Source organism: Pundamilia nyererei, unplaced genomic scaffold, assembly GCF_000239375.1.
Source record: "Pundamilia nyererei isolate P.nyererei 1_Seehausen unplaced genomic scaffold, PunNye1.0 scaffold00070, whole genome shotgun sequence".
NCBI classification, from domain to species: Eukaryota; Metazoa; Chordata; class Actinopteri; order Cichliformes; family Cichlidae; genus Pundamilia; species Pundamilia nyererei.
This window is the reverse complement of record NW_005187471.1, coordinates 1303080-1327222: the sequence shown is the minus strand read 5'-3', so window position 1 is coordinate 1327222 and position 24143 is coordinate 1303080. Positions and strand designations below refer to the sequence as shown.

Sequence of the window (24143 nt, the reverse complement as noted above, 5' to 3'; positions counted from 1 at the left end):
TCATGCATGGTTTCAGTGGCAGTACTCCAAAATGTGACAAGAAAAGCCAAAACAAAAAACCTCTGATCTGCTTGAGTGTCTACATTCTCTAAAATAAAATCTGTTTGAAATTAATTGTGTAAAGCCAAAAACACACAGCTGGGAAATAATTAACTTTCCATTTTTTCTTCCTGAAAACAGCCCTCCTTCCTTGTTCTTATTTTTGTTTGGCACTTTATGGAAAAAAAACAAACATGTCAAACCCAAATAAACTTTCTTCCTTAGAAATCTCTTCAGTTAAGGGCATGATGAAAACCCCTGAAAAGGAAGTTCCTTTCACAGGTATGTCAGTGTGGAATTTTGTGTTTTGATGTCTTGATGTTTCCATCTGTTTTCTACTGGCATTGCTTTGCTTGCCTCGCCTAGTGCTAATAATATTAAACTCTACACTGACTGAACTTGGATGGAAGTCAATGCTATTTTTACGATGTTCTGTAACGTAAATACTTGGAAACTTTTTTACTTCCTCCACACTAAACTAACTCATAAAATATCTTGGCACATCTTATGTTGCTGGTTTGGTTAATAATGATAAACAAAATCCAAGGTTCTTGTTTGACAGAATCAGCAGAGTCCACTTTGGGACAGCCTCGCTTAGCCTCTATCAGGTGACCTATTCTGATATTTGTTTAAAACAACTGCTGAATACACATTTTTATAAGCTTTCCCTTAATTTCCCTCTTTGCTTTGGGCTATACTTTACAACTATTTGCGTGTATGGAAGTGTGTATGTTGGAATGAATGTCTGACCGTACTGTTGATTTAGTGTCCATTAATGTGTCTGTATGTTTGAACAGGCATACTTAACTTTAATCTGTGGCTTCTATTGACACTGTGAAGCACTTTGTAGAAAAGTACTATACAAATAAAATAATAATAATAATTATAATAAGAATTATTATTATTATTATTATTATTATTATTATTATTATCAGTAGTAGTAGTAGCATCGTTGCTGTTGTCGTTGTTTTTTTAATAATTGATTAATAAATAAATCATTTACTGTGTTTTTCTTGTCTCTTGCTTGCCCTCAGGCAAATTCAGGGGAACCTAGAGTTGGATACAGAGACCAGAGAGGTTTCGTATTGTCTTTGGTGGAATGAGAATGTTATTCGTTGTTTATCATGTTTCCACAGATTTATGAAAACGCTTCAGGCATTTCGGGAAAGCGGTTGCAAGGTAACAGGAAACCTGATAAACAGACAGCAGTTCACTTGCTGTGTGTGTGTTTACATTTGATGGATTCAATAATTATCTGTGTTTGTGTGTGTGTTGTGCCGGGTTACATTTAGTCTTCTTATACCTTGTGATTAAAATATACCGATTTTTTGAAAAAAAATAAAGAAAGAAAGAAAATATACATAGTTGTTCTATTTAATCAAAAGTACACAGGGAAATATAAGCAAAAATCAGAAAGTATATCTTCACTCAGTTTCTTTTCTTTTCCTTTCTTTTCTTTTCTTTTGTACAAGGACATTGCTATTAAACATGAGGAAGAAAAAAGTTTGGAAGTCCTCGCTGCCTCAGTAAACCCCGCCCGGTAACAGGCGTGGTTTGCTGAGGGAAAGCGGCTCCCACCTCCCTCCTTCTCTATATTTACTGGCTGGCTGTCACAGCAGCTTCTGTACCAGAAACAAATCAGTCTCCGTATTGCTTCACCTTACTCTGTATGGTCTACATCCCGCAGACATGGACTTCCAAGTGTTGATGTACACGGTGCTATCGCTTTCTATCATCCACGCGTTTGCGCTCTAGCTGTGCGCTCCAGGCCCGAGGAGCGTCCAGCTGCTGACGAGAAAGGGACTGATATTATTTTCTCATCCATTGACACATCACTGTGCAAGAGAGAGGGGGAATAGTAGAGACCTAGCAGCAGAGGAGACCACACAGTCGTGACAGCTAAGACCGTTTCTGGATATCGGACAACAGACAGTCGCTTTTTTGTGTCCTCCATCATGGCGAGTGACTCTCCAGCACGGAGCCTGGACGAAATCGACCTATCTACTTTGAGAGTAAGATTAATTTACGTTTAATTTCTGTTAAAGAAAAAAAAGAAAAAGTGTGTGTGTGCGTGTCTGTGTGTAAGAAAATTGATGTGTGCACTCGCGCGTTCCTCCTTCTCTTGCACCTGACAGTGCTCCCTGAATAACAACCGGCACAGAGCAGAGGAGGCTGCAAAAGGCGGATGTGCGGGAGACGGGCCGCCACAGTGTGTCAAATTATAGATCAAATTATATATAGACATTAACTAACATTACAGCTGGCTCGCACATCTGAAGGCTTATCTTCATTCAAGTCAGTTACAGGAAGGTCGGTGTTGTGTGTGATGCTGAATTGAGGTTGAGGCTGTGATTTTGCTGACCTGGATAGGGGGTGTTGTGTATCTTCTTTCAGTGGGCCAGCCTATTATAGCCTCATCAGAATTGATTCAGAGTGGAATTTAACCTATTTCAACCACACACTGCTGATTCTCTTGGCTTGTGTATTGTAAGAACACGACAAAAACTGCTTTTAAGTCAAACTCATATTCATCCAGATTTCCTCTCTCTTGCTGTTCATCATGGTATTTACTCAGTGTGTGTGTGTGCGTGTGTGTGCAAGAGAGAGAGGCAAGTGTGCCAACCTACCTGTAGTCACTGTAACCTACTCAAAGTCACAACTGAAGCCTTGCATGCTGCAATAGCCAGTTCTTTTGTTCATCCAGTATGTGCTGTAAGCCATAATACACACAAACACGCACACACACATGTGCACACAAACAGACAGGCATACACAAACAGCCTGTGTTTATGTGTGCAGACCCGTATTTTCACTTCATTGGGCAGTACGTGTGTTTCTAATGTGTAGGTGTCTGCCAAGCTGATAGTCAACTGCATAAAGCAGTAAGGGATGCTTCAGCTAAAGACCCGTTTGCCGCTTTGAGAAACAAAACCACATCCCTCTTGCTTTGTCTCTCTCACACAGCGCAGTTGTCGTCTGTTTGTGCCCACATGCCATTTTTGTCTCCGGTTCTGTCTTTGCTGGTCTCTTGCTTGCTTCATGGTTTCTCGCCTACTTGTTTCTGCTCCACTAACACCAACTCATCCATCTACCTCCATTCCATTTCTTTTCTATCAATTTCATCACCTGTTTTTCTATCACCTTGACTATCTGACTGAGTGAATGTACCTCCCTGTCTCTCTGCCAGTCGCTCTGTCTCCTAGCATTATGTCTCTGCGCCCACCTCCTTGCACTGCTTGAAAGAAGAATAACATTTCCAAGGAATTGTGAATCAAGTGTTTAGGAAAATAAGTGCTACTTTTCAGGTTTACGCCTAGCAAAATTTCATCAGCGGGACGAGCTCTATTAAAGACAGAATGGAAAGAGAAATCTGAAAGAAGAAGAGGAGTAGAACAAAACAGACAGAGAAACACTGAAAGAGGAATGAGGAGGCGAGTGGGAGTTCAGCCATGGATGCCTTATTCTTTAGGAGGCAGGATTTCAAGTGTCTGTCACTGTGACTTAGAGGCAGCTTACATTGATGTGCAGATGCGCATGTTTGCCTTTACATAGAAGTGCATTTAGGAGTATCGGAATATTTAATTTTGTCAAATGATTACTACTATCTTAAAAGTAGTGATGATTTCAAAACACTAAGAGGCTTAAAGGTTTTTGGCAAGAGCAGAATCCTATGTTAGATATTTCATTTGATGAAGTGGTGCAGCTCTAAAAAAAGTTTTCATATTTTTCATAAAAATAGTACTTGAGTCAAAAGATGGAAGTGGACAAAATAGAACAGAACAAATAGAATAGAGATTTCCTACCACCATAATGCTACATTAAGGGAAGCCAAAACTTTTATTTTAATATTTTTCCCCAACACTATACTCCAGCTATTTCCTTGTAATATTATGTTGTGAATGTCTTCTGTGATTTCCTCCGTAATCAAGTTACACAACCTGAACAACATGTTTTACAAGCTGAAATAAACAATGATTTCCAGAGAAGTCTTAAACAAACCAAGGTTTGTCCATTCAACATGTACGAACAATACCCATCTTCCCGAGCAATACATACGCGCGCACACACACATAGACAGACACACACATGGTCTAAGATGAAGTTACAGTCATCCACTGCTGGACTGGCTAGACAGGAAGTAGGTCAGCTGGCTCTGACGAGGTGGGGAGGGTTGAGTGGGGGCTTATAAATACTGGGCTTGGTGAAGATGGTGGGGCATTGTGTTTTAGTCTATATGAGTGTATGGTTAGGGGGGTGGGGGGCTGTTCCAGGACTAGAGCTTCCTTATAGGCACAATGAGCATCACACAGACACACACACTTACAAGAGACAGACAGAATTGAGTGGGAAGTAAAGTGGAAAAAGAAGTGGTTTTTCATGTTTGCTGCCTCTGCATTTTTTCCTCTCTTGCTTTGTTTTCATATGCCTTGTCAGGTCTCTGCAACATCTGCTGGTGTGACACATCAACCCTGCGGCACCTGCATAGATGCATCATGTTTTATTTTAGTGGGGAAGGCCAGACTTACTAGAGGCATTCACAGAAATGTTGCTGCTCTGGCCCATCCTACCATGACCCGCAATAACCATAAAAAAATATCATACAAGGTTGAATACTTTAAAAATTCTTTAAATACAGACAGTGGTTTTTATGCAAAGTGATGCGAACACACACAGGTCAGAGGCGTCAGGAGCACAAGCTCATCTAGTCAGCTGACTAGAGCAACAGATGGCAAACCAGCAGGAAGTCCAGCCAGAGTAATACACACACAGACACACACACCACACACTAATACTGGCAGTAGACTAATGTGCTGTGCTGGGAGTCAGGTGTGAAAGCTGAGATGAAAGCGAGAAAAGGTGAAAGGATGAAGGGATGGTGAGATGGTCAGAGAAAGACTAAGAGAAAACGCAGAGGGAGAAAGCTGGATTGAAGATGAAGGCAGCTTAGAGAGATTTACAGGAACATTGAGAGACAGTGAGAGAACCCAAGAAGGGAAGAAGAAAATGACAAGAGGGCTGAGCTCGGGGTAAAGGTGGAGATGTGACCAGTGACTAAAGTAGTTCAAGGCAAAGACCCATCTCTAGAGCCTCTCCCTCTCAATCCCTGTTGCCCAGTAAGGCCACATTCCTCTGCCCCTCACTATGGACTCCATAGTAACGGGGCCACAGCAGTGCCCAAGGCTTACACAGAGCTTATTCATGAATAGTCTATATACTGTATGGCAGACTGTTGCTGAGAAATGCCCCTCTCCCTCCCACCCTCCCTTCCACTGTGCCTGCCTGCTTCTAGTTGACCTATTTTTTCCCCCTCAAGTCACTAATGGAGTTAGATTAAAGCTTTAATTCCCTGCCTTAAGTATTAAAATGTATAAGTAGTTGTGGTCTGCATGCATGTTTTACTTATTTAAGCCCTCCAGTGTAGCTTTTATTATTATTATAGTTAATTAATTATTTATAACATACCATAATATGTTTGTAAGCATCTATAAGGATTGATGGGCACATTTTAATTATTGTACTTTATTAGATCTATAAAAACCATCACTTGATATGGTACCTGAAAGAGTTGTTGTAAACAGTTATGTGCCTTTAACTATTTTAGTGTTGTAAACTATGTATTACACATTTTGTGTGTGTTTATGAATGATTAAAATCCTTTAAAAATGTAATAATCAGTATATAAAACTATGATATCAAATTAATAAATGCTGGTATTTTGCTTCTTGCAACTTGCTAGCTCATTTCAGGAAAAAAGTAAGTGAGCCAAGAAAAGATGTAGGAAAGGATTCCTTGGCAAACCTCACATGAGTAGTTTGTTGTGTGTAAGCACTGACCGCACTGTCTGCTTTCTAAACGACTTCTTAGAAGTGCTTGACAAAAACCAAATGTAGACTGTATAAAAAAGATGCACGTAGCCACCTTGATGTCCTCCGTGAGTTTGTAAACTCCTGGTTTGCATTATGCATGGCAAACATCATGAAAAACATCAAGAGCTCCAGTTCCATGACTTAAAACAGTCAAAGTGCAACATATCGAATGCGTTCTATTCCAGCATGTTTGAAAGTATGCACTGCACCACATACTAGCTTCCTTTTTCACCCCTCTCATTCAGTGACGCACAAGTGCACACTTACACTTGATCTGAAGTGTTTGAAGGAATCATGTGCATGCAGACAAGTCCATAATAGGAGTGATCCCTCCATTGTGTCGCACTCACATTGTGCAGGGCAGCAAGGAAAGAAAAATGTATTGAAATGACAGAGGGATGTAGAAAAGCAATTCATGCAGAAGGGGAGGAGTGATGGGCAAATGGGGATAGGGAAAGGTGTGAGATTGCAAGTTGGCAGAATCGGGTGGCGAGAGGTTCTGTTGCATTGCAGAACAAACCCTGCAGCGTGTACCCTCTTCAGTGGCCTGTTAATCTGTGATTAGAAGTGGACTCCTGCTAATGTACTGTACATGTCTGGGTGAGATGTACTGGGAATTGGGCTACAACGACATCTCCTTGTAAAAACAAGCAGTGTTGAGCTGTGTTGTTAAGTGTAAGTGGTTTTATAAGAGGCAAAGCTGGCCCCAGCATGACTCCTATCATCCTCTTAGAGTCCCTAATTCAATCCACCTCACATCTCTGAAAATCACTTTCTACAAAAATTAACTGCACTCACCTGGTCACTGGCTAATGCACAGAAAGATATACTACAGATATACAATAGGTAAATATGAGCTTGGCAAAAATCTTGATCTTGGTGAGTGTAAAAAGTAACATTTTGAGTTTAACTTTTACTGCATAAAGGCTGGTGATATAATGCTAAAGTACTGTTGTGCGATACAAAACTATACATAAGCCATGTTATAGTAACTCAGGGTGCATTGGGATTATTTGATAAGTTTTAAGCACAATATGGATGTACTGTCAGCTTATATGGTATACACATTTTGGCCATCTGGAGTCAACCTCTTGAGCTCTTTGTCGCAATCCTTAAGACTTTCTAGAGCAATTTTGCGGTATAGGGGTGTGGGCTGTATATTGGGCCAGTAGTATTGCCATGTGGGTTTTTTTTTAGTTTACAGTTGTATCATGAAAGATTCAAATAATTGCCAGAATCCAAAAGTTCAAAACACAGCATTGCAACAGGATGATCAATAGTATTCACATCAACTGCCAGTTGTCTTAGTCATGTGGTTTGTTAGTTTGACCCACATCACATTACGCGTAACGTTATACAAGTTTAGCAATTGTCTATGTGAAAATAGAGATTTGTGCAGTTTTAATTTTATTTCCTCAGCTTTCGTTGCAAAGCTTGCACAACTCACTGCTGGGTCTGGTTGAAATAATCATGACTGTTATGACTATAAAGACACTTCAAAGTCTTACTTTTTAGCAGCAGGAATGTACAATAAAAATACGCTAAAAGACCTGAAAGAATTTGTTATTTTCTGATAAGCCAATTTTTTTTTAAACAAATAATTTGAGAAGTGGTTTTGTAAATCGTCATCTTAATCAGAATACTCATAGCTTATCTTCTCAGATGTGATGATTTAACCTTAATAGACCTTCTGTCTTTCTCTGCTATATTATAAATATATGACTCTAAACTTTGCATTGAATAAGCTATCTGCTGTTGGTCTGTCATTCACAAAGATAAAGATAGCTGGTAAAATGTAGCCTGATTGGGATGTAGCTGCAAACTGATTCACTAAACCGAAAGAATAATTGTTTGTGTCACCATGTAAATGTACTGTCATAGATTAGATTTCCAGCATCTGCAGTGATTATTTTCAATTTCATCGGGACTCTAATGTTCACTTATTGTACTGCTGTTTTTGTGTGTTAAATGTGTTGCCTCTGTCTTAATTTTATTTTTCATTTTTCCTCTCCACTTTTAATTTGAAGTCACATGTCACTTGAGCATATTTTTAAAGTATGTAACTGTGTTGTGTGATTGATATGAATACTAATGTTTGGAGCTGAACTCATAAGAGGAATCAGAACTAAGTAAAATCTCATACAAAGACCTTAGTGACTACTCTCTAGTGCAATGTGATCTTTAGATTTAGTATTGGTTTAATTCATAACACAGCTGATATATGGCTGATACAATGAACAAACAGACACAGCATTAGAGAGTAAAAGTGGCTTTGGTTAGACTTTACACAATGGCATCGAGGTGTGGTTTTGTCAAAGGAATTCACATACCTCGAATGCATCAAAATGTGTCAGGCAACAAAGCATTGAGTGATACATTACTTCTCAAGAAGGGTGAGTCTACTTTGTAAGTAACAGTTGATTCGTTGTTAATAGCTCTACTGAAAATCTTTAATTACCTTGTTTACACATGGACCTCTCAGCCTTGTAATCCGCCCGAGCAAGCAATATATATTTAAGAGTCAGCTGCATTTCTTATGGCCTTTGCATGCAACTTGTTCTGATCAGATTGATTATGTTTCCATGTGTATTCAGCCATGCTTAGATCACCTGATAGCGATTTTATGTGAGTAATTTGCTCTGGTTTTAACATTATTTTTAAGGTTAAAGCTAGGATTAGCTTTTGGTTAGATAGGAGTTAAAGTTAGGAATGTAGTGGAGAGAATTAAGGTTAGGCTGTAGAATGAAAGAATGAATGCAGTCAGTAAAAGTCCTCACACATGTCGTAAAGTGGCTTTCACAAGGGCTGCAGGCCTGCTCTTAAAAATCCATTATTAATGGACTCTGCTGCTCATGGGCCAATATTCTCTGTCTGGAGCAAAAGAGACAAGCCATTACTGTATTCATCCCTTGTACCAAAAGTTAATACAATGTACTTGTGACTAGAGCCTGACTGATATAGGATTTTTAAGACTGATACTGCTACCGATATTTGGTGCTTTAAAAATCTGCTATTACATATAACGGCCGATATGTTTTTTTTCTGTAACGTTTGTTATGTGTAGTTATTGAATTGCTCATTACTTTTTACATTTTAATTTGTCAGCTGTTATAAATACTGATAGTGATAGATTTGCAGATAGCTATTGGCCAATAAAGTCATCGCTGACAATTGGTCAATTAGCTGTTACCTACATTAACTTATTAGAAAAGCTGTATGAAGTACAATAAAGGTTATCGGTGACCAGTCAGTGTCATGCTTCTATCATGTTGCAACGGCTTATAGAAAATAAAGGAAGTCGTGTTCTTTTGTGGCTTTGAAAAATTCTTAGAGAAGCGTCTGAACTGGAATAAAGCTAAGTAAGAAAAAAAACTGCACCGTCATCAGACAGAAGCCTCTGCTCAAAAGTTGTCTGTGGGTGTCTTTACATCTGTTGGTGGATCCTCATTCTTCTTTCTCTGAGCACTTTTTTTAATGTATCACAAGCTATTTTTAATGTACTGTTATTCAGCAGCTTTATAGAGACGCACAGCATGATTAATTGGCCACCAATGGGGTCATATGGCTGTCATGTGACCCTGGCAAAGACTCAGCAGGAAAACAAAATGAAAAAAAACAACCCCAAAACAAAACAAGGAAGTAGGTCGAATTGTTTCAGTTACAGGGAACTCCAACCCACAGACGCAGATGCAGTCTGAGGTGGCCACGTGCCGAGAGCTGATTCTGCAAGTGGCCTCTAAAATATGAATGATATTGTACTATATTTTTGTGGGTAAGCCTAAAGATATGTATGAACTGAAGCATTGCCTTTGTACCTATATGTATTTTCTTTTCTTTTTTTTGCACGTGAACGTTTCTGTTGTGTGTAAACAAAAAAGGAAATGAGAAGGCATCCTTCGATGAATCTCGAGACAGACTGTCAGAACTTTGTTTGCGGCTCTGAGAGTTGATTCACACAGCTGTCAAGCACACACATGGAGATGCACACACAGAAGTAGTGAGAGATAAAGAAAGTAAACGGTGAAATAATCTACCTCTATAAGCTGGCAACACCGGTCACATGCACACTCAGAATGCCCATGTTAGCACTGTTAAAAGCAACTAGCAGTCTCTCTCTAACTTTCTCTCTTTCACGTGCACAAGCATTTACTTAGACATACACTCATCATTTTGTGCCCACTCATACTTGTTAGAACATTTGAACACTATCCCTGTGTAGGAGTGTGTTATTGGCACAGTGTGTGTGTTTTTGTGTGCATGTAGTTTTGAGAGTGTGAGAGAGCTAGACAGCGGGAGGATGTACTTGAGACAGAAAGTGAGAGAATGAGTTTTGCGATGTGTGCGCGTGCGTTTGTGTACGAGGAAAAGCGCATGTGTGTGCTGGCGTCTGCAGAACACAACGGAGGGGTGAAAAACGACAGAAAACAGGAAGAAGGGAACAAGAAAAGCGCAAGGCCCTGTCTTCAGAAACAGCTGACAGGTTGACAGGTCTGCTGAGACCAACAGAAACAAACATATGGAGACAGAGTGAGAGAGACAAAGGGAGGGATGGGGAAAGGCAGAGACACTGAGAAGGAAGAGGGGGAAGTTGAGACAGAAGAACAGAAGAAGGAGAAAATGCATTTTAGAAGTCTTAACATTTATGCAAACCCCTTAAAATAGGCTATAGCGTTACCTGTTTAACATCAGAGGAAAATCTTTTTTCATCTGTGGTATGTGGTTCACTAGCACTGTGGTAGCGCACGTGTCATGCCAGCAAAGTTGCTGGCATGCTGCAAGTTCAATTGAAAATTCACAGACATGATATGAATGGGAAGTGCAAACAGTGAGAAAGAGAAAGTACGTGATAAAAAAAAAAATAGATGAACTGCGAATGCAAGACGGGAGGAAAGTGAAAAGGTTAGAAAAGAGGGACAAGGATGCAAATAGAATACATGTGTGGCTGTTCAGAATAGAAATAAAAAAAAAGATGTATTATTGAGAGGGGAATTGTCTGTGAGAAAGGAGTATTGTGTAAAACTCTCTGTTCTTTAGGTTTGTATGAGTCCCAGTGTAGATCTACATAATAGTGCAGTTTATTTTTGGTGAATCAGCAATGAAATAAGCCTTTAGCTTTGCCCCCAGTTCACATTTTTAAACATCTTCTTTTGCTCTAAAAGAAGAATGGAATATAAAAAACGGATCAAAGATTTATTTGAATACCCAGTAGAGTTGGCTGTAACATACTGTAATCCACATTCCAGTGAGCTGGTAATGACATTTCCAAAAGTCTGAACTATCATTGTAAGATTACATGCTTTATTGTGTTGTCATCATGAACATGTCGAGTGAATAAAACCTCAAGAATAGCTCCAGCGTTCTGGTTGAGGACAGTTGATGTATTGATGAATGATGGCCACATTTATCAAACTTGTGAATGACAGCGGCGGGGAGAAAAGCTGGTAAAGCTGGTAAAAGGACCTCAGTGTTTCTGGAACTCTGAACCTCATTCACTGTTGGAATGAGAGCAAAGTGCAGATAAAAGAGTGAGACAGACATAGATGGACTTCAGCTGGTTGGAAAACAGAAGCTGGAGGAGCAGAGAGAGTGTGAAAGAGACAGGGAGAAAGAAAGAGAGAGAGAAGGAAGGAGAGGGTAAATGCCAGCTATTGTTGGAATGCCGTAGCAACGTGCAGCAGAAAGGAAGGGGGAGGTGTGTGTGTGTGTGTGTGTGTGTGTGTGTGTGCACAGGGTCAGTGGGTTTTATGCTCAGTTCAAGCTGCTCCTTTTCAAAGATGCGTTGAGTTGTGTTGGCAACCTAGCGACCGTGGGCTTAAATTATTAGCTAGTCTGGATGCATGCCTAAAGCAATCCAGCACTGCATTTCAGAATAGTGTATCAACACTCTGGGAGCTTTACTGAGACATTACTGCTCATTTAAACTACCTGCACTGTTTAGAATACATGCCCACTGTTGTAATATGGATTAAAAGACTCAACGCTGCATGCAACATCAACATGCTAGCATGCTCAGAATTACAGTATGTTGATGTTAAGTAGATATAATTTGTCTGTTAACATGCTAACATTTATCACTGAGCAATAAACATAAGATGAAGCTAAGGCTGGAGGGAATGTAATCCTTTTTTTGATGATGGCGCTGGATGTAAAGTTACTTAAACCCCCATATCACTGCTCATTTGCTTCTCTTTAGACTCATCTCTGATCACCATCTGATTAAAATTTCTAGACAATTCATCTGGCAGCTGTGAAGCTGTCTCTTCCTGTACCTAAGACTTAGACCAGCTGAAGGCTTTTCTGTGCAAACATATGCCATACCTTATTGCATTCAAACAATCTGAGTTTGTTTTAAGGTTATGTAGAGGTGAGTGTCTGTATTCTAACCATTCCACTGTCTTTTCTTTGAATTTACAGGATCCCGTCGGCATCTTTGAGCTGGTTGAGCTGGTGGGAAATGGCACATATGGGCAGGTGTACAAGGTGAGACTTATATACACTAAGAATGTCGTTCTGATAGCATGCTCCTCATTCTTATCAGTTTTTTATTTAGCCTCTGCAAGTAGCCCACGTGAAACAAAGAAAGACAATGTAAATGAAGGAGCATAGGAAATAATACAGGAGATAAAAGAAACCCCACAGCTGTGGTGAAACTGTAGATGTGTAAAAGTACGATAACCTGCTAATTTTTCTTGTCCCTTTAAATAACACTTTACTCTCTTTACTGTTTTTAGACCTCTCTTATCTCAGCAATGCTTTAACCTTTTGAGGTTTTTCTGGGACACAGGAAGTACTCGTGCTAAGTCGGTCTGCATTTGTGACATCACTGTGGTTTGTGCTTTTTGTTGTCAGATGGGCTCAGCTGTTTCCCACAGTTATTTAAACAGAATCTCTCAGTCCATGTCACTGTCTGAGCTTCCTCTTCTCTTCATGACAGCCTGTCGTTCTCTGTTCCTTGCTTCCTTTTCCTGATTCTGCTGCTTTATTTTGCCTCTCTGCAGGATAGGGAAGCAGCCTGTGTCACTCTGTTTAATGACCCCTAGTTGGAATAAATATGTTTAAATATATGGACCGATAAAATATGTGGACAGCCTCTGACTCTGAAAGCCTTCAGTGCATGTATTTTGCATGCTTGAGGATGTGTCTAATGAACCAGAGACTTACGGTCAGGTGGTGATGGAGAGGAGCCTATTTAACCAAATGAAAGGTCAGACAAAGGTCAGACATACTTATCCACACTTCTAAAAATATGTGTGTGTGTGGTTGTTTGTAAGATCCAGAAAGGACGAAAAACATAGAAATAATAATAACCAGTAGAATCTTTATTTTTTTAGTCTACAAATAAATAAATAATAATAATAAAAAATATTGTTTGAAACTTCAGGCCCAGGTTGGTCTTAAACTTTTTCAGTCACTTGACCAAGAAATTTTCCATGACACACACACACACATGCCGCTTTCTCCCCTCTGATACACATTTACCTCACACAATGTGAGTGCTTTGTTAAGGCTATACTTTACAGTCCCACTCACCCGTATTTATTTAACAATTAAACTGATTTGATAAATTAGCTTATTTTTGTGGCTAAAAAAAAGAATCATAGGCTCAGTGCCAGACTGGAATATGATGATTAGGAAAAAGGGCTTGCTAGTCATTCCTCTTTGTTACTGTATGGAAGTGGGGGAATGCAAATTTAATGACAAATGGCTTGAGAATAATGGTTACTCTTGGTGGTACAAGTATGTGCCTGGAAATGCTTACAAAGCAAACTGTGCTGCGTGTTGAAAACTGTAACAATGGGATCAAATTTAGGATGATAATGAGGTTTGAAGTGTTGTTTCTCTTCTCAGAATGGTAATTGGCTGTTGGGTTTTCCGGTTTCTTTTTTCATATGTGATATGAATCCTCATATATTTAGATTTTGGACTGCCAGTTTAATTTTAATGAAAAAAAATGAAGGCCTATCTGTCATAATAGCTGTATGAAAGGGACAAACATAGCAGAAAAAAAGATTCAACTTCAAATATCATCCTGTTCAGTGCTCTATAAATACAGCTTAAACTAGGAAAGATCAGTCTCAGACACAGAGATAAGCAGCAGAGTCACTTGAGCAAAAATGTCATCTATTTTAAATTTCTCACACAGCTGAGGTTCCTCTTTCAGGCAGGCTGCCTGAAGAGGATCAACGTTTTTTGAGCAGGTGAACCTCTGACTCACTGAGATGATAAACTGACCTTCAGCCTGGCGGGTATTAGTGAAGTGGAATTGCTCTGGCTCGTTCTGAATCATTTTAAACACTTGTTATATGAGAAAAATAACACAGGACAATATCATTCTTTAGAGCTGTGGTATCTCTGTTCTGCATCAGTGAATCCTTGTCAGCGTGCTGTGCAGTTTGCCTTTTTTCGCTCAGATGAAAAGAGCAGAAGGAGATAAGAGTGAGACAGACTGCAAAAATGATTTGACTCTTTGTTTTGATTCCCAAAATAGATTGACGTTGCTCAGAGGCCAGTTTTTCTGATGTTTATGTGATCACAAGTTAACAAGTTAACAAGTTATGCCTTGATTTGTGGTGTGCTACAGTTTCAAATAAACCATAAATAACAAGTAAAAAAAAATCATATGGATGAAAAAAAAATTAAAGCTAGCTTTGAGGTTATTAAAACTTTAATAAGTTTTCATTTTTTAATAAGTTTAAGGCATTTTTACATCTACACTTTAACTGAATAGAAAGATTATAAGAAAAAGTTTAAAAAAAAAAGAGTGTTTTCTCAATTCTATTCCTACAGCAGGAAAAACACAAAATGAGTTTGCCTTATTCTGCTGTAGTAAATTGCACTCGGTGAACTATGTGTATAGTGAAGCTATAGGTTTACTATGCATGCATGGTTTTGTGCATCCATTTGTGTGTGATAGCAGCATTGTTTTATATTATTGGTTAAAGAAGGGCACTAATGTGCCACATAGTTCCACGTTTGTGTGCCTGTGAGCAAGTGATAACAGGTTTATCAGCAATTCCATTACTCCATCTAGTTAAATGATACAGATCTGGCTCTCAGTTCTCTTTCCACCATCTCTCTTTCACTCCTTTCCTTCTTATATATATGCCTAAAATCTTATCACAATAAAAAACTATCTATCCACATTATCATTTTTGTTGTAGTTTCTTTGACAGCAGAAATAGTTCAGAGACGTAGCCAATGATAGAAAATAATTTTACCCTGCCTTCACTCCTCTCACATGAGAGATCCATGGTGGTTATGTTGCTAGTTCTTCCTCCTCTGCCTGCACATCCTCTTACTTTTCATCCTTTTGCTTTTGTGGATTTCTCTTATCAATATATAATCACGTTCATTCTTTTGTTTCCTCTGTTTTCTGTATTGAAACATCCCCAGTGAACTCTACTTAAGGGGGGACAGTGTGCCTACAGTATGTGCATATATATATATAGCTTCTACTGCCAGGTTTAAAAGGGCCATAAATAGAGAACATGGGTAATGCTGAATAATTAAATACCTTCTCTCTCCACTTCCCTCTCTCTTCATCTTCCACTCTCTCGGCTTCCTCCTTTAGATTTCACTGTTGTCCCTGTGCCTCATCTGTATTCCCCACTTTTATTCCCTTTATTTAGCCATCACCTCCACTCACTCTCTTGTTATACTTATAATACTTCTGTTATGTCCGTCTTCCTTCCTTTCTTCCTGATGCCTGTGAATATTTTATGTCAGCTGTACTTCTCCAAATGAGGAAAGACTCCTCACCTCTTTTGGCACTATAGGACATAGGAAGAAACTGACAGGTTGCCTTATTGACTGACAGGGTTATTGATCTGCTAATTGATTAATCACAGTTTCTTGCCATTCCCGTGGGAGAAGTGATTTTTCAGCTTGATGGGCAAAAAGACAACTAGAGATGGCAACTAATCATATCATGGTCACAGGAGTGCAAACTGATACACGCATTCACACACATGGATGGATGTGTGACACCCATATACATCATCTCATCAACTGTCTCCTTGGCCTTCACAGCAATAAACCATTTTATACTTTTGCGTGTGTTTGTGTGTGTGTTGTTTGCACATATCGGCCCCTCCCCTCTCTGTGACTTTGCTGTCTTCACACAGTGAGGAAGCAGTAAAAATAAGTGGAAAGAAGGCGACCAGTCTTTTTCTCTCTGGTGGCAGAACACATCCACTCTGCTGCTGCTGCTGCTGCTGCTTACTGCACCCTCTTTAAATATTCACTAGTCAGTCTGAAAGACACACACACACACAGTGAAGAAGACGTGACAGTTGAGGACCTGGGCCGTGTGGGCTTTTCTAGTGTATGCTCACCCACTGTGACAGTGATGCTGTAAAGAGAGCACCTGCATGGTTTCCGGTTATTGCACTGGTGTACGTGTGTCTAAATCAATGTGTATACAAGGATCGTGCAGTGTCTGACATTTCCTCTTGTCACTGTGTATGCTCCTTTCATGTGTTCAGCAGTCAAGGTCGTGTGTATTCTTCTGAAAATGTCATGGGTTTCACTTATCCTGAAAATGATGCACAGATTCAGGTCAGACATCAGTGAAGTCTTCACAGCTAATCTTGTTATCTTGGCATGTAAAGAGACAAAAAGAACGTAGATTAGGATTAATCACTTTCTCTCTCCCTCCTCCTCTGTCCATAGTTGTGTTTTTGTTTTTGTTGTGTTTTTTTGTTGTTGTTGTTTTTTTACCTGCAGTGCTCTGCCTGTCTTGCTCCCCTCCCCGGTTCTTCTCCTCCTCCTCCTCCCTCCCTGCCCTCTTAAGGAACTGAATAAAACTTCAAAGGTGTTTCTTTTTTATCTTCCTTATCTGCTGGAAGTCACGCAGCAAAGGACCATGGGAGATTTTTCCCTCTGCACGCTTGCCACAGACTCCTTTTTAACACACACACACGCAGACACGGAACACACGAACACACATATCTCAGAGAAGCAGCATGAAGTAAGAAAGTCTGGCATAAAAGACTTCAAAACAGTATGATAGATAGAGTGACTTCATTTACTCCTCTTGTTTGATGTTCTAAACTCCGCCAGCTAGTGTTTCACAGCAGGAAAGAAGATCAAGCAAAAGCAAGCATATACACATATACAGTTTGTATCTCTTTGAAACTAGTCATTCTTGGATCGTGCTAAAATTGGCAACACGACATATGAGTGGTTGGCATTACGTGTTGTGAGGAACGTGCCTTCCGCTCCATTTCAGTTGATTTTTAACAAAGGTTAACTATCAAGTATTGATTGTGAAGTTAACAGGTTTGTAATTTGAATGCCAAATATTTGGGTTAATTGAAGATTTATGGATTTCCTTCTAATACTAGTCACATCGAAAACACTTTCACTGGCGCGGTTGGAGATAGAATGAAGTCTAAAATATATGGCCTTTTTTTATTTTGTCTTTTTATTTTCCACATTCTGCAAATGGTGATTTTTTTTGGTTTTGGGGTATAATGGTAAGTAACGTCAGAGAGCTCAAGATAATGTCTAGAGCTTGCTTTGCCAAGCCCAAATCATAAAAACTAAGAAAAAGCACAAATCCCCTTTAAGAAGCTGGAACCAGCCTTGTTGCTGAATCAGGAAAACCTATTTCCATGTTTGTTTTCACCATTGTGACAGTGTATTCTTACAAGATTTTAATTCATTTTATTTTATCTAAAGGAATATGTAAAAACTGAATGATTGATCAATAATTACACTTTACCGTGACATGTTCTAGTTTGACTAGATGCCAGGCAGCTTAGTATAATACAATATTTTTGTAATGTGAGTGTTTTATTTGTGTATAAATGTAATTCTTTTGCAAATCACACTGTAGATGTTCATAGATTTAACATCCACCATAAGCACAGTGGTAATGAGAAATTATAATCATTCTCTGACTCCCCTAAAAGATGTATAGGCTACAGTCATGTTTTATAAGCTGCTGGTAGTGTGATAACAGGCTGACATGTGCAACTACAGAGTAAATGTAAAAGAATGTCGTGCTGAATGGCAGGATTAGTGTCCATACTGCTCGCAGAGGGTCGCAGCTGGAAGCACATGCAGCTCAGGTGTAATTTGTTTTTTTTTTGTGTACACTACTTGAATATGTGTGTGTTTGTGTCTGCCTGTTGCCATATATAACACATGTCCCTGGTGGTGGTGTTGTTGTGGTTTCCATTGTCACTCTGTTTTAATATAACTGTTTTACTGTAATTTCTGCTGTTTTTCCACACACACACTCTCACACACACACACACACACACGTGCTTCAGTCTCTGGAGTCATTATGAATGAACTGTGAACCGTGACTGAGGTGGATGTTACTGTGGGGCCAGCAGATGTGCTTGTTTTTACCATATACAGAGATACACTCACGCACACACAAACTCACACCTGGCAGTGTTTTCATTAGCCTACATCCTCTCTCTATCTTCCCCAAGGCCACATGTCCCACTTACCCACAATGCACTCCTGCCGCCCAGACCAGAGTCAATTAGCCATAGCTGATGTCAATAACAATCTCTCGTTCTGTCTTTGCTTTTCTTTCCCAGTCTGTCTCTTTCTACTGTATATTTCCCAGTTATAGAGCAGCCTCTTTTTCACTGATACTGTCATTGAGCTTAAAACAACTTTTTCGCCACTTGAAATGTTCATCAATAGGTAATTCAATAAGCTATACCAGCCCTCACTCTGTATTATCCTTCATTTGCTGTGTCTTCTCCTTTTTATGGCCTTTAGCTGCATTTTCTTTGTTTTTCCACTCTAACTGCTTTTCATCTAAAATGCTTTTTCTCTTCATGTGTTCTGTCCTCCATACCTTCGCTCATCTGTTTCTTCCTATCTCTCTTTCACCTTCATCCTGCACAGTAAATCAGCTTGGCTGTTCGTTTGACCTCCAGAGCTGCTGGAGCGTGATGCCGAAGTGCTGAACCTGCCGCTTTTCCTCTTCACAGCAGCCCTTCTCCCTCGCTTGGGCACATTGCGAATCACTTACTCTCTCTTTTCTTGCCTGTTTGACAGCAGTTGCATTTAGAGGGAGAAGTGTTTCCTTCCAAATGTAAAAAAATTTCAGCAGTTTTATTTGAAATGAGAGATAAGGTCAAAGTAATGAGCAAATGGATCAATGAATTCATGTTTGATTAAGATCGGATCGTTTTAGATCCGTTTCAGAGACAAGGTCAAGCAGTTATTTGGTTGGATTTTAACAACAGAAAGCTAAATAAAGCATTTGTGTACATTACATTTGTGTATGTGGGAGATTGTGTTTCAGTCAATTTGAGTCTGTCTACCATAAACAAGCTCCAGTAACAGGTTATTCTGTTAGTGTTTACCTAGTTCGTCACATCAAAGCAGGTATTATGATAAGGCTAAGCTTTGACTATTTTCTGACATGTATTCACAGATACCAAAATAAATATACACACTCACAGGTCATAGGCAGTGTCAGATATGTTTGCGATCATTTGAAACTATTTAGTGTGATTGTATTTGTCATTATGAGGCAGTATGAATCCTTTCCCTGAACCCAGATTAGGTTGTTTTTTGTGTGTTTGTTTCTACTAGCTTGTTAATTAGCTGGCTGTACTGTGAGCAGGCAGGTTAATAAGCGGCTATATTTCAGACTACTGATAAATTATTGCTTCAGTAGGCTTTAGATGTTAACAGTGGTTCATTCAGAATGAAATCAACACTTGCAGGATTTCTAACGCAAAATTCAAATTAGCTGTATTCCACCACCCATCAATAATAGCTTCTAAACTATTCTACAGATCGTTGCGCTCATCTTTCTTTTCCCTCATCACCTTCACCTTAGTTCCTTTAATAATTGTTCTCTACAAAATCTGTGCTGGTGTATGTTTTCCTCACATTTGCTGGCTCTTGTTATGGCTTCTCTTTAAATCTTCTTTCATCTCAATCTGTCTTCCTCTTTTTCTTTCTCATGCCTGAGCGTGAGCACAGCCTCGGGGTGCTTCTGTATTTCCTGGCTAGTGCAGGAGTAGATTGGAATGGAGGCCTTTGTCACTTTTATTTACTGCCTCACTGATTTCACGACACCGTCTTCTGCGCGTTGTGTGTATGCGAGATGCTTCTGTGTGTGTGTTTCTGTGTGATCACGTGTGAATGCGGAATGATTGCAGGTGTTTGAACTGCAATGAGGTGTGTCTGGGAGTATTGCCCCTTTATTTCTTTGGGAGCCTTCCAGCAGAACTGTGTTTGTAGTGTTCGTTAGCCAAAAGTGGCTTTTAGTCTGCCTCATAGCTCCAGCACCTTCTGCTGAACAGGATGGGTTTGTAATAAAACCGGTGGGCGTTAATATAGAGGTACAGACTGAAACACTGGTTATCTGAAATCCTTCAACCCTGAGACTGCCTCACTTTGGTATGTGTGTGTGTGTGTGCGTGTGTGTGTGTGTGTGCGTGTGAAGTGGGGGGCACCACTACGTCAGACAAAACAAGCACAAAAAAACATGCACACGGTGATAGTCCTGGTGCACACCATTCAGACCTTCTCCCCTAAGATGCTGTTACTATGCAAACAAGCCCTGCGCTATGACACAATGCATAGCTGAAGCTGAAGCAATTCCTAAAGTCTGTGTTTATTTGTGTGGATTACTATAATGGCACAGATTAGGATTATGGCCTGACCCATTTCCTTGTTACAAAGAGACGGCAACACAATCTGGCAGTCTGTTTCCTGTTTAGTGTGCATGCATTCGAATACTTTAGCATATGCAGAATGTTTACTTATTTATATACCTTGGAAGAAAATGACAGATCCAGGTTGTAGAACCATGGCGGCCTCACCTTTCATTACTCAGTCTTTCAAAAAATGTGTTAAGTTGTGTGAAATATCAGTGAGCAAAGTAAAAAACAAACAAAACAGGCATAAAGATTAGTTAATATCCATCTGGTAACCACTGGTTGAAATATGTATATTCTGTGAGTGGTTGGCTGGGGGGTTTTGGAGGTTGATTGCATTCGCTGTTGTGGAATTGATCACAAAGAGGTACATGGTGCTGCACATAAAACTTCTTTGGGAAATCTTTGGTTCCTGGAAGGTTGCTGTGGTTATCTGTAATGTCAATGCTCTCAAACTACCCACCAACCTGTAGTGAAACTGTGAAAAGTGTAATGCAGGACAAAAACAGAGACAGTTTGTCTTCCAAGTAAAGGTTTTTGAAATGTGGGCAATGCAGTGGTAAGGCATAAGTTTTACTTTGAAGGTGAACATTCTCCATTTCTTGTTTGCATTGCATTTTTCAAGTTAAAGAGGAAGTGAAGACTCAGATGATGAATGTTTGCAGAGAAGTTAATGTCTTTCAAGCAAACTTTTTCATCTAGCACCTTTTTTCTTTTACCAATTTCACCCAGCGACAGACAGCAACCTCCAGCAACCACTCAGAAAATACACATTTTTCCCTCTGACCCGTGGTTGCTGGATGGTCACTAACTGTCTGTTCCTATGTGGTTTTAGTGTACACAGGACCAAAGTATACAAAATAAACAGTTTTGTATTCATTAAAAATTTGAACTAGCAGTTTGGTCCGTACTGTAAGCTCATTAGAAAACTGTTTTCTCGGGTCATAGATGGCGTGAACAGGACGGTTGTTTTTTCATGCTCTCATTCAGAAAACATCTGCACAAGTGGATTTCTTTTTGCAACCAGAAGGAATGGAGCTTTAAGGAATATTGGCTTCACTTTTCACATCCAAAGGCTACACTCTATAGTCACAATATTAAACGTGCCAACAGCCTCCTTAAGTAGCTGTCAAGTGTCCAAGTTGATTTTTATTTTTTCTGAAATAAATGAAAGTTTGCAACTGCATTGAAAGTATTAATATAAATGTTAAATAATAATCATTTGGAAAAATATAGCCTTATTTTTTAAAAATATCACATACCGGTAGCTCATTTTGTCATCAAAAAGAAAATCTGGATGCCTTCTCCTGACCTTGCAGCTTGGCCACAGGGACAGAGGCAGCATGAAATGTCGCTCTCTCACCGAACGTGTCTTCAGCACGTCCTCTTCCACTCTCTCTCCCTCACGCTTTATCCCACCTGAACTCTTCTTCTAAAAAAACAATCTCCCGGAACAGGACTAAAGATACTTATCCTTTGTCGTCTCCCTTTGTGTCTTTGTATTTGAGCATGCGAGTGTCTCCGTATATTTTAGTATCGTGTTCACTTTATTCGTGCCAACTTAGACCGTTGCTAGGCTACGACAGGAAGTGTCCTGCATAGTAAATGTGTCCTGAGTTGTAGAGGTGTTTGTGTATGTGTGTGTGTGTGTGTGTGTGTGTGAGTCTCGTCTGTGTGATTGACTTGGCAAGGGCAGAGATGCACACACAAAGAAATAAAATATACACGTGCACACACAGTCTCAAACGCACATGTCTTGGGTATCACAAGATTCAGTATCGGGCTGTGTTTTGGCATTAGCTAGCAGGTTTGTGTCCCCTCGCTGAGGCTGCAAACTAAAACCGGTGAAGAAATACTTCCTTTTGCAGTATCTGCATTTGTGCTTGTCAACATTCAGCTACTTATAACAGCAAAAAAATATAAAGAGAATCCTAACACACAAACATACACATAAGATCTTTCTCCATACGCTGCAAGTCCTTCACTACGTTTTACCATTACTTGGCAGCAGTAAGTAATTATAATTATGTGTTGATGATAATTACTGGAATTGGTGTGCTCTGTCAGGCTGACGCCTCCCCGGTGCTGCACATGAACATGGAAAATAAAGCCCAAGAGATGAGAAAGCGATGAGTTATCAGACGTATGATTGGTTGGGAGTTTTTTCCTTTTTTGTGACAGTATGAACTTAAAGACAGCATGGTGAATGGTTAGCCAAATCAGTCCATTATAATTCTCAGCAGCTACAAAAAATTAGGACACAGACAAAGAGTGTTCTCAGGTAAAGTAGTGGAAGTGGAATTTCATTCCCAGAAACATGGGAGGATCTTTTGGAGTGCTTAAACCTGCCTGGGCTAAGTCAGCATCACCGTTTACCACCAGTAATTGTCGTGTATGTATTGTATTTGACATACTGATGTGGTTCATAATGTCATGCTGATGGAGTTTTAAGTACTGCACTGTTTTATGTTTTATGAGTTTTTTAGTTATGTGGTTGCGTCTTGTCTATTTGGGACAACAGATTAAATTTGAAAAATTCACATTAAAGAAAATAACAGTGTTGTTAAGTAAAGATGCTAAAACATATAAGGATAAGATGCTTTTATGTACACCGGATTATACTAGTCCTGATATTGAAAACCAAGTTGCTGAAAAACAAGAAGCTTTTCCTTATGAGGTGCATTTTCCACTACGAATGGAAGAAGATGGTTGAAGGGAGGGATGGATGGAGGGATGGATGAGTTAACAAAGAATTTTCCTAGTCTGAGTAAGCATGTTTAGTTTAGTCTTGGGCTGCAGTTGTTGTGGTTGGCATTTAAAAAAAAAAGCCAAATCAATCATTTGAAAAATCATTATTGTTTGCAGCATAATTTACTTAAATTTACCTCGTCTCTCAGTTGTTCTAGAGGCATTTTCCAACTTTTTCGCCAAAATGAATCATGATCTGTGCTGCTGTCATAGGAGATGACAAACAGTTTTACAAATTGACACAAATTAAGAGTAAGAGGCTTTGATTTTAAAAATTATTCCCTCAGTTTGTTTGGTCGATCCGTCAAAAAGAACAGTCACCCCATTTTGAATTTCCAGCTTATACAATAGTTCATCAACTACTGACCTGGAGGGATGATGCCAAGTCCTTCATCATGTGACCACCTAAAGGCTGATTGGAGATCAGTTTGGTATCAGTTTGCTGTCTCCATCACAGCGCGGTCATCCAAGCGGAATAAACGTAGTCGATTTAGGCTGTTATCGCTCAAACACACCTGGCCTAGCGGCATCACAGCTCCATGTGGATTTGTGTGTGAGTGACAGATGTTTTGCTTTCATATGTGGTCAAAATAGCTCCACAGGATTGAAAAAGGAAGAAAAATGTGTTATGGACATACTGAGCAAAGTAAAGATACTTTCCTGTCTAATTTAGATGAATAATGTATTCAGTTTAAGTTCATTATCCAGTATTCTCTGTATTATGACTGAATAGATCAACTAGATGAAAGTGTTTGTGTGCAGAAGCAGCGGTATATCCTCATTTTACATGCACACCCAGGCCCACCTCAGTGAACTACCTCCTGTGGTTTGAAGAAGGTTCTAT

General features: G+C 39.5%; 1 protein-coding gene across 9 annotated transcripts in view; it reads left to right on the top strand.

Moving 5' to 3' along the window:
* The first annotated feature begins 1643 nt into the window (after positions 1 to 1643).
* Positions 1644 to 24143, top strand: part of tnika (TRAF2 and NCK interacting kinase a) — a 55315-nt gene continuing 32815 nt past the window's right edge. For all 9 annotated transcript variants that reach the window (XM_005736608.1, XM_005736605.1, XM_005736606.1 and 6 more), the window contains exons 1-2: positions 1644 to 2051; positions 12321 to 12386. In XM_005736608.1, the coding sequence (XP_005736665.1) occupies positions 1995 to 2051; positions 12321 to 12386 (123 nt within the window). In that variant the 5' untranslated portion in view covers positions 1644 to 1994. The remainder of the gene's footprint in view (positions 2052 to 12320; positions 12387 to 24143) is intronic.